The sequence below is a fragment of the Mercurialis annua genome, linkage group LG1-X (assembly GCF_937616625.2).
Source record: "Mercurialis annua linkage group LG1-X, ddMerAnnu1.2, whole genome shotgun sequence".
Taxonomy (NCBI): domain Eukaryota; kingdom Viridiplantae; phylum Streptophyta; class Magnoliopsida; order Malpighiales; family Euphorbiaceae; genus Mercurialis; species Mercurialis annua.
The window spans coordinates 50373189-50385036 of record NC_065570.1 but is presented as its reverse complement, the minus strand read 5'-3'; the positions used below and the strand labels follow the sequence as shown (position 1 = coordinate 50385036).

The 11848-nt window shown below is 38.3% G+C and overlaps 1 protein-coding gene across 1 annotated transcript; it reads right to left on the bottom strand.

Annotated features, from left to right (window-relative positions):
- Positions 1-1255: 1255 nt before the first annotated feature.
- On the bottom strand, positions 1256-2928 carry LOC126677871 (uncharacterized). The gene is made up of 2 exons (XM_050372689.2): positions 2143-2928; positions 1256-2064 (listed from the first exon to the last, which is right to left on the bottom strand). Exons 1-2 carry the CDS (start codon positions 2923-2925, stop codon positions 1408-1410), a joined length of 1440 nt encoding a protein of 479 aa, XP_050228646.1. The 5' UTR covers positions 2926-2928; the 3' UTR covers positions 1256-1407.
- Positions 2929-11848: the final 8920 nt, after the last annotated feature.

Below are 11848 nucleotides of genomic sequence, written 5' to 3'. Positions count from 1 at the left end.
AGGTCATATGGGCTTACAGAACCACGCCAAGGGCAGGCACAGGAGAAACCCCGTTTTCTCTAACATATGGGTGCGAGGCAATGATACCGGTGGAAATCGGGATGCCAACTCTAAGGGTCCAGTTCTTCGATGAGGCTAAGAACGAGGAAGAACAGAAATTATGCTTAGACCTGCTGGAAGAGCGAAGAGAACAGGCAGCGCTCAGAATCGAAGCATACAAGCAAAGAATGGCCAAGTATCATAACAAGAGAGTTAAACCCTTGAGTTTCCAAGTCGGCGATCTGGTCCTACGACGGGCAGATATTGCTAAGGGAAATGCTGGAGTGGGAAAGCTCGAACCTAACTGGGAAGGCCCCTATCGAGTCACTGAGGTCGGACGAGCAGGAGCTTATAAAATAGCACACATGTCGGGCAGAGTGCTCCCGAGAACTTGGAACTCCCAGGTTCTTCGGAAATACTATCAGTAGTTACTTGTTTTCATTTTCGAGGTACCTAGGGGTTTTTTCACTTATGTTTGAGTTAGGCTTTTGTAAAACTCAAACATAAGTTTTTCCCCTCAATGAATAAAAAAGATTAAAAAGAATTCATGTCTTTTTCAAAACCCGAGCACTTTACTCGGTAAAAAATCCACGGGCTATGTGCCATCTACGGGCTATGTGCCATCTACGGGCTATGTGCCATCCACGGGCTATGTGCCACCAGCGGGCTATGTGCCACCAGCGGGCTATGTGCCATCCACGGGCTATGTGCCATCTACGGGCTATGTGCCACCAGCGGGCTATGTGCCATCTACGGGCTATGTGCCATCTACGGGCTATGTGCCATCCACGGGCTATATGCCATCTACGGGCTGGGTGCCACCAACGGGCTGTATGCCGCCCGCGAGCTATGACAATCCCGGGCCACCCAGAGATAACAAGTTATCCACGCCGAGCAACTTGATCAAGCTCGACCTATGAACAACTAAGAACTTACCCTAGCATTTTTTATCCCAATTCTAAGTCAAGAGCCCACGTATAAAAACAACATAGAAACTAGAAAATTTTTACTACTAGAAGGAACTCGGAAACTAAGCTAAGTTAGCCATGAAAAAACTTCATTCAGAAAGATAACAGGCAAACCGGCAGGTAAAAAAAAAAAAAAAAAAAAAAACAAGATATATATACTAAGGTCAAAGTGACCAAACTTTGCAAAAATATGCCAAGCGTAACAAAGGAGCTCGGAGCTCAACATTACAAAAACAATGGAAAATTCATTCAGAAAAAACAAGTATACGAAAGGAAATATTCAAACTAGCAAAAAGAGCTCAAAGCTCAAACATCCCAAAAATTTACAAAGACAAGGAAAATTGTTCAAAACTATAAAACTAAAAACTAAATTGTTCAACAATTACAAAAACAAATTGCCTCAGTTTGGGCCCTCGCCCTGATCATCGGCCAGATAATCTTCAATATCTGCCGGTATGTCATAATCTTCGGGCAGCTCTTTAGCTCGGCGGTGCAGCTCCAGCACGTCCAGTTTGAAGTCCGAAACATCAACGTTAGCTCCAAACCGGCCCCTCACATACTCCCCGGCCTGGACCTCCCCGACATACAGCATTTTCCGGAAGTCTTCATACAGACCTTCTTCCCGAGCTGCAGACTCGGCGACTTTAGCCTCAGCATCTCCGACTCGCTTGGTGGCCTCCTCCAGCTTCTTTTTCTGGTCATCCACGGTGTCCCGGAGCCCTTTGCTCGCCAACTCATTCCGGCGCGTTAGGTCGGCCAGCTGCTTTGAAAAATCCTCTTTGTCAGCAGCCTTCTCGGTCTCCAACCGACCAACATCCTTCCGCAAAGACTCCAGGACTCCCAAGTCCTCGACACGCCGGTCCTCGGACTCCTTCAGCTGGTTTTCTAAACTTGCCACCAAGGAAGCCCCTTCCGAGGCCCTCCTCTCCGCCTCGACAGCTCGTTTCTCAGCATCCCGGAGACTAGACCTCGCAGACAGCAGAAGGTCCTTGGCAAGAAGGAGGTCAACCTCGTTCTTATTGGCGTTTTGGTCGGCCAAGTAAGACATCTGCGCAGCCTGCAATACAAACAAAGCATGATTCATGACTAGATAAAAGCAAACACTTAGAAAAATTTTAGCCAGACTAAAAAATACCTGAAGGCAGAGAGAGGAAACCGCAGCCAGCAAATTCTCGGGCTTGTGCGTCTTGTAGTGGGCCAGATCTATGGGCAGCGTGGTCACCCGGGCTACGTCCCCCGCAATGGGCAGCTCGGTCAATGTCGGGCGGGCCCCATCGTTATGACGGCTCACCCACTCGGCAAAGCTGGTCCTAGTTATCGTCTGAGGACCAGGGGCGGTGGTGCTTGTATCAGAGGAGATCTCCGGCAGATCCGGGATCTCGCGTCTAGGCCTGTGAGTGCTCGGGCCACCTCCCCCAGGAGCTCCTTCCTCGGGAACCTCCTCAGCTCGCCTTGGTCCCACCACGGTCTCGGCCGACCCTAGGTCCACGAACGGAATGTCCCCCACGGGTTCTGCAGTAGGGGGAACATCAATCCCTCCGGGCAGTTGAACCCGAAGCGGGATAACGTGAATGCCAGCAGTCGAGGTCCCTTGATCACCCGCAACCCGCGGAGCCGAGGTCGCATCCGCAGCAGCTTTTGGAACAGACGGGGGCGCCGGAGTGGCAGCTCGGGCTGCCGGTCTTTTGCGTTTCTTACTCGCGAGCTTGGCCACATCAATATTATTCACTACAGGAAACAACCAACAACAATCAAAATAAAAACAAGCAAGTTCATAAAAAAAAAAAAAAAAAAAAAAAACAAACAACAACAACAGCACAATGAAAACAAGCACCAGGATCCGAACTCTTCCAGAATTCAAAAAACTTCTTCGGACAAAGATCATCAGCATGAGCTTTGTCCGCCACGGGAGAAGCATCCCGGAGCTTAATAATATCGGCCCGTTCCAGAGGGGCAGGGGTATGGAACCATTTTTCTGGTTTATAACACTTGTCCTGCCAAGCAGTCACCATCCCCTCAAAGGCAGTCGGGTGGGTGATCTGGAAGTAATCCTCTTTGAAATCCCTTAAGGAGTCAGTTATCCCAGTAACTAAGCCTCCTACCACCTCTTTCCTCTCTCCTCGAAGCCGGATGTACGCGAAATGATTCCGATCTTTAAACGACAACAGGTACAAGCAGCAGAACAGTCGCATAGAATCTACCACCCCGGTCTGCCGACACAACTCCAGGAAGCAAGAATAATGCCGAACTCCGTTCGGATGAATCTGAGATAGCGGCACCTCGAAATAATTGCTTAAACGCTTGTACTGCTCCGAGATAGGGAAGCGGATCCCGGACTGGAGATGCTCCAGGGTCAGCATGATAGTGCCCTTCGGAGGCGCGTCGTTCAGCTTTTTCCCCTCCGGGATCACGGACAGTTGGTACTCTACCGGGATACCAAAAGTGGCCCTCACGGCCTCCAAAAACCCAGTCGTGCACCGAGACGCTTTAATATCACGATCATCAGGTCGGCCACTAGCATCCACGGTTGTGCTTTTCCCCTTTACTTTCTTCGGGACTTGAGGTTGGGAGGTCCCTACCTCCTCTGGCTCCGAGAAGTTAGCTCGACTAGAGCGAACAACGTGAAATTCAACAGACGCCTCAGCTGTCCCTTGATCATTATCATCATATCCCACCCCTTCCTCGCGATCTGATGGGTCACCCGACATACCTAAAGACACAGAAACCAGCTCGGATGAGACAAGCTTCACTAACAAAAATAAACTAGCTAAGACTCAAAGGTACGAATCAAAAGACAATTTTAGAGGGTGACACCATCAGAAACACGAAGACAACGAACTTGAATTTCCAGATTTTTGGAAATCCACACCCCAAACAAGAACATGAAAAACACGCATGAACCTCCAGATTTCTGGAAATCCATGTCTCACAACAAAATCACAGAGAAACAAAGGCATGAAACATGAAAATCCTAAACAGATACACTAACGCAAGGAAGAACTCAGTCAAAATATAAGAACATGCATCTAAACCAGAAAAACAAGAAACAAACAGCAAATCAGAAACACTCACTTGTGCAAAGGAACGAGGAATTCTGGAGAAGACGATCGTGAATACAGAGAGTATCTGGAAAACAGAGGCAAACACAGCAGATGAAGCTTCAGCAACCAGGAAACGAAGACTTGGAGAAGACAAAGAACAGAAATCTGGTGATTCGCAAGAACAGGTTTCTTTTTCTTCAAAGGCAGAGAGAGAACAGAAATGGAGAAAGGAAGCGAAAAGTCTCTCAGTTTGAAAAACCAAATTTATAACGGAAGAAAAGAGAGGGAAAACCAAAAGGCACCTCTTAAATTTTCTCTCTCTTCCCATTAAGCGTGACTCCTAGAAACCAGCACCAGCAATAACTGCTAGACACGTGGCTCAAATGTAAGAAGAAATACAACCGCCATCAAGGAAATCCATCCCACCAGCTGTCAGAAGAGACAACTCGACAGTCACGTCCTTTCACATAACCATATCAGCTCACCCATCTTCCTGACAAGAGGCTCGGTGTCAGAGATCACCCAAAAACAAAGCAAGCATGCCCAGACTCACGTGACCTAATAACTCGGATAACACTACCATCTCGGACATAAATATCCGACACACTGAGGGGGGACTAGTGATAACGTAGCACATCTAGTAGGGGCGAAGCAACCTCGCCAGGAACGAATATCACTAAGTCAAGCATTTCACCGACCTGGTAACAATGTCCGACCTTCTTGAAACCACAGAACGCATGACTTGGGGGGTCACCGGATCGATGGGAATTCAAACATCATCCGAGACAATCATGCCTGATAAGGTCGGACCAAGAATCTTACCCGAGCTCTGACGTATGTTCAACTCAGACCTGAGCCGAGCTCCGAGCTCCTAAGCCCGAAAGATTGGACCATCTGGTTCGAGCTCGGGGCTGCTCCAGATACGGGAATTATGATAACTTGACTCCCAAGTTATCCGGGCTCCGAGGTTCCGTCCAAAGAGCGCTCACTCGTGTACCAGATCCTGGGACCACAGAAGATCTTCTGACAGGTACGTGAGGAATGTTCCCTCTGACACACCTAACAACCCGTGCCTCCCGCAGGGATATTCTACCACGTCAGCATAACTGATTTCTGGGACCACTGGGCTTACAGCCTGCCAGCAAGGCAGGTTTGTCCTTAAACCCTAACTATAAATAGAGGGTTTAAGGACAAACCCTAGGTAATTTCTTTTTCTCTACTCAAAACACCCTCTTTTCTCTTCTTCTTCTTCCTCTACCTAAAATCTTACTTGAGCGTCGGAGTGAACGTCCGGTGACCCCCACCGGAGTTCTTTCTGACCTCTGTCTGCTTGTGGTGTGCAGGTCGCTACAGCTCGGATTCAGTTTGGTGATTTATCAGGAAGGTAACCAGAATTTAGGTTTTTTTTATGATTTGGGGATTTTTTGGTGCAAAAATATGAAGGGAATAAAAGAGAGTTTGGGGAAAATAAAGATTTATTACCGTAAGATTTAATATTTTTTTGTTGCCGTTGAGTGAATGTGACATCCCGTTGAGGTAGAAAATGATACTTGGGTGATGTGTAAATATGCTGAGTTGAACATATCAGGCCTCATTTAAGAGAAAACAATGCGTTTAGTGAGGGTGATATCATGTTAAAATAATTAGTTCAATTCAGTGTCATTTTTATAGTAAAACTTTGTTTAGTGACCGTTTTGTATTTAGTATTGATCCAGGAAATTCAATATCCATTTATGAACTTGTTTATGCTAAATTACAAAGAAAAGAAGGCGACGCTGATATGGTTGTACATTGCTTGTATGTTGTCCTTTCCTAGGAGACTAAATTTTGTGGGCGGTGGAAAAAGCGAAGCAATAAATAAAATATTATGACATGGCAAACTAAACAATAAAGTGGATGGTGTTTACCAATTTTTGTACTCTCTCCGCTTTAATAAAATTATACACTTTACCTTTATCACACAGTTTAAGAAAAATAATTATTATTTATAAATTTTATAAAAAAAAATTACTTTTTTTATCATATCCCTATTTAATATAGGGTACATTTGTAATTTATTTTTAATTGGGAAAAGGATCAATTATGCCCTTAACGTTTGCCTCAAGGATCAAGCAAGCCCTCAACGTTTAGAAAGGTTCAAATACGCCTCTAACATCAGGCCCCCATTTTTACTTACAAATGAAATGTTGGAGCCTGATTGTCAAAATTGGAGGGTCTGATTGTTCATTTTTCAAGATGTTGGGGGCATATTTGAACCTTTCCGGACGTTGAAGGCTTGCTTGATCCTGGAGGCAAATTTTAAGGCATAAATAACCCTTTTTCCTTTTTAATTTAATTAATAGTGAATTTTGAATAGGAGTAATATAGAAAAACTGAGTGTAAAGTTAGTTACTTTTTGAAAGAGATAAAAAAAATTCAAAGTGGACAAATCTATTGGGATGGAAGGAGTATAAATTTTGATAAAACCATCTTTGGCTTCCTATCAGTAATAATATTAAGTAAAACAATTTATCTTTTGTTAATAACTAATAATTTAAAACAATTTAAATTAATAGCCTTAAATTATTAATTAATAATTATTAACAAAAAAGATAAATTAATCAAATTAATTCTATTAAATTGGTCAAACCTATTAATATATAAAAAAAAGTATTAAATTAATAAATAAATTTTAAAATTATTAGTTATAATTAAAGCAAATTAAATTAACCAAACAATCTAAATCAACTTAATTTCATAAGATTCATCGAAGAAATATCTACTACTGCAATATATATAATAATGTACTTTTTATAAATCAAAACAAAAATATGAAAAGTAAAAATAAAATATATTTTTTAGATAAAGACGAAATTATGTTCGTATTTTTGGATAGTGTTGGTGTTATGCCACATTTTTTCAATCAAACTTAATCGGACTCCATTAATTGGGGTTAATGGACCAAATAATAACCCTTATCTAGAAGCATGTAGGCCAAACCCACAAGAGAAATTGCAAGGAAATCACTATTTAATTTCTCAAAGCCACCATCAAACTAATTAAGCACACACCGGTTTTGCTTAATAGCACACCAAAAACACCATCAAATCCAATCAAGCCATTCATTTCTAATCAAACAGTTGAAATTAAAACTTTATTTTTGTTTTGTGCAGACCAAGTAGTGCTCACATCACTTATGTTATGCTATAAATACAAGTCACTTATCAGCTCTATTCTTATCTTTCACCACCCCACTGGGGGCCTCATAGCCTACACACCAACTTTTTTAAAATTTCTAAATCTTTTTATTAGTAAACACAAACCTCTCCCTTCTTCTTAATTTGCTTCTCTACATAGTACCAAATTCAAACTGTTAGTGCTTAATTCATTACTCCCTTGTTTGAATATTTCTTTTTCTTGCATATTTTCTTGGATGAAAATTGGTTTTTTCTTTCTTTTTAGACATATTTTTTTTTCTTTCTTGATGTTTTTCCTTATGGATCAAAATTGATTTTTTTTCTTTTTCTTTAAACATTCTTTCTTGTTTTTGGCTTGTGAAATGATAATTCTTGTTTCTTTATTTCTTGCATCAAATTTGGTTATTTCTCACACAAATTTTCTTGGTTTTTGCTGTTTTACTTCAATATATCCATTCTTGAAATTCTCTTTTTCTTGAATTAAAATAGGTTTCATGCACAAACTTTCTTGGGTTTTGCTTTTTTTGCCTCAATATATCAGTTCTTGAAATTCTCTGTTTTCTTGAATCTAAATTGGTTCTTTCATGCACAAAATTTTCTTGGTTTTTGCTTTTTTTTGCCTCAAAATCTCCATTCTTGAAGTTTTATTCTTCTTGGATCAAAATTGGTTCTTCTATCCACAAATTTTCTGGATTTTTTTTTCACTTTTTCTTGTTTTCTTAAGGATTATGTATTGATTAATTATGTTTTTCTTGTTTCAGATAATTGATCAACTGAATGGTGGAGTTTCCATTAAAGAGCAAGAACACAGCATTCCCTCCAATTCCAAAGAGAGGAAGGGTCAAAGCTCAAATTTTCGAGAGCTTAGCCAGGACTGTCATCTCCGCCACCACCAAAGCAACTAGAAAACATGGCGGAGACCGCGACGGAGATAGCGGCAGCTCTTCCCCTGCAATTCCACCACCTAGTCCTCGCAATTCTGATGCCAACTCAGATATGAACTGAGTTCTGTTCTGGTTTGCTGGTCTATGTAATCAGCTTAAACATGCAAGGGTATTAAAATATGGGATCATTAAACTTTTGTGTTATTTTATTTTAGTCAGAAAATTTTAATTTATTTCGATTTGAACACTGAATTTTAAAATTATAAACATTAAAAAGTTTTTTTAGTAATTTTGGCCAAATGAAACTACATGGTACATGGCAATTGGCCTGAAATTATTAAGAAGGTTTATGTTGTTTGTAAGTTTGAAATTTAGTGTCTAAATCGAAACGAATTAAAGTTTTATAACAAAGATGAATTAACACAAAAGTTCAGGGGTTCTGAAAACTTAATACCGACAATCAACATGTGTCCCCTGCATAACTCATATTTGAGATAGTTTAATCAGGGGTAAATGTGTCTTTCAAACGCATTTGTTTCTTGATTTTGTGATTTAAAAGTTGTGTGTTGTTAGTTAATAGTTAATATGTTTTTTTGTGGATGTTTAATTAGTAGGGGCATCTCAGTAATCCCCTGTTTGTTGTAATATTATCATTTCTAATGTTTTTAGAGAAGAGATGATAATTATGGGTTTTCTTGGTATCCAAAAGTGTGTGCGCTTTTGTATTTTTTTTCTTTCAGTTGGGTCATGTTCAGTTGTAATTCTGTTTTGTGTTTTTATTAAATAAGGGCAATGAATTTTGTGTTTGCTTTTGGAATATTCTCTTTTTCTTTGTCTTTTATTCTGATGATTATTAGCATGGCTTTCTTTTATTTTTTTATTTAAAAAAGAATCATTTATATACTTAATCTTTGATTTTATGGTCAAATAAGCTCTCAACGTTTAGAAAGACCAAATAATTCCACTGAATTTCAAAAAGTTAACAATCAACCTTCCGATATTGACTACTAGATTCTGAACGTCACATTTATGTGTCAAAATTGGGGTTTGATACCTTTTTGGTGAGGGCTTACTTGATCATGTAGTTAAATTTTTAGGGGTATAAATAATTCTTTTTCTTTTTATTTATTGAAGATTGAATGGGTATCTATTAACTATAAAGTTGAAAATATTTCATTAATTTATATAAATTCTTGGAATAATAAATTTTCATCAAAATAGATGAATATCATTACATAACTATATGAAAACTCAAATTCAAAATTTATATAATTCTCATAATTTAAAATATGAATCGGATTATTCCCTGGTGGTTCGTATTACCAGACTTCTTCAGTGAAGCTTTTAGGTTGACTAATGTAATAGGAATCAAGTTCATTTGCTGAAAATAAGATACATTTATATAAATTTGACCAAGAAAATTAAACTAAACCCCCAAAATTGTGTACCTTTTCCTTTCTTGTTAAAGTTAATAGTCCTCCTAAAACTAAAAACTTTTTTTCTTCTTCATCTTTTTAAGGGTGGGAGAAGAAGATTTTTCCGGTTAACCGGAAAATCATCTTCTCTCCGCCCATAATACTATTAATCGTAGATCTACTTTTCTTATTTCAATAAACCTTTTTTTAAGGTGTTTGTTTAAATTTTATTTTGATTGAATGTTGTTGTAGATCTAAGAGTTGGAAGATAACTTATGGATCTATGTTAAAGATGAGGTTTGAAAAGTTTGAAACTCCAAGAATCAAGCGATTTCAAAATCTTATTTTCAGTTTGATTCATTTATGTTTTGGGTAACCTTTTGATGGTTGAAAAAGCCCTAATCGATGACTGTATTAACAGTTCTGATCATTAATTTAGAATAGTTCGTTCAATATGTTGAAGAACCATTCATCTATGTAATTTTCATTCTCATCAATGAAAGTTTTAGCCTTTAATAAAAAAAAAATTGATAGTCCTCAATTATTTTTAACTAGATCAATTTAATAATGAATTGTTTTGATGTAAATAAATTTTATAGGAAAAGATCAATATGATTTAGTCAAAAATTTATATGTATAGTCATATTGATTTATGGTACTGTAATGGATCTCTAATTTAGTTTGTTAAAGAAGCAATGTAATCGCGTTCAAAATCAATAAATTCTAGTCTAAAATTAAGTGGCCATATTTCTATATCAACTTGTAATTATGTCGGAACAATATTCTATACTTTGATATATCATAATCAGTATATTTTCTTTTCTTCTAAAAATAATTTAAAACTACATTTTAGAAATGAACAAAGGGTCAACGTTCCTCCTAAACTTGTAACACGGGGTCATCTAACTCAATTTATACTTTTTTGAGCAACTAACTCCAAAACTCTTCAATTTTGGGTCAAATAACCTATAATTATATTTTTAAAATGTGTAAAATATAAATCGGAGGCGATGAATGCAAAAAGGTAATTAGATATTTCCCTAATTGTTGCAGTATAATTGTTCTAAATCTATTTTTTAAAATAAAAATATAAATTATGGGGTTATTTGACCCAAAAATGAAGAGTTTTGGGGTTAGTTGCTTAAAAAAATATAAATTGGATTAGATGATCCCGTGTCACAAATTTAGAGGGCGCGTTGACCTTTTGCTTTTTTGGAAATCATTTAAAAAAGTAGTAACGCCTCTTCTGATTTGATACATATACTGCCGGCCTACAACCACCCAATTCCATAACCCGTTCTTTCTTAGAATATTATAGAACTAATGACGTCTTGCCTTAATGGTCAAAAAATTATGTTTTCGATTCTAAGAAGTCTTTAGTTCAAAACTTGATAATGACAATTTAAAATTTATGAAGATTATCTTAAATAAAAATTTCTGAAGATAATCTTGAATAAAAAAAGGTAATTCAAAGAATCAAGTTTGCTTCTTTTACTTAAAATGTATTTGTATTAATTGGTGGTTTAAAAGCCAGACCGAACCGACCGGTTAGACCAGTCTAACGAGGATCTTTCTAGTAGTTCGGTTCAAAAAAATACAAAAATCGGAAATCCAGTTGAACTAATTTGGACTATTTTGGACCTTATTGAACCGGACGAACCAGTCATTGAACCGGTTATTGGAAAGGTTGGACCGCTGGCAAACCGGATGAAGAGAATTAGCAACGAAAAAGTTTGTCGCTAAAAACTTAAAATCCGTCGCTATTTTCATTGTTTTATTTTTCAAAAAATTCCATTGAATTAATTCAACCGGCAGTTGAATTGGGAACCGATCACTTTACTGGTTCAACCATCGGTTTGAACTTTAAAACATTAAATTACAACTGATGATCAACCAATACAATAGAATTGATTTCCGGAAAGACACATCCCAACCAAATCGAAAAATTATCTTGAACTTCAAAAGCAAAGTTTGCCTAAGAATTCGCAGCTTTGTTGGCTCTCCTACTTACATAAGAAAAACCACTACAATTATCATTACCTACATTCTCTTGCAATCTTCAGCTAATAAACTCAATTCGTTTCACAACATACCTCTGTTGTTGATAGTATCAACCACCACCTTCAAATTAGAGGCTTCTTCAGAGCTAACTTCCATCATGCTTTCATATCTTTTGTTTGCAGCTACTTGAACCAGACATGTGCTATTTCTGATTATAACTAAAATGATGAACCTTTTATTATTAACATCAAAGCCTGCATCTACATTAACTGAATATGTGCCCGGCTTCAGAGGGACACATTTACAATCTCCATTTTGAACCTA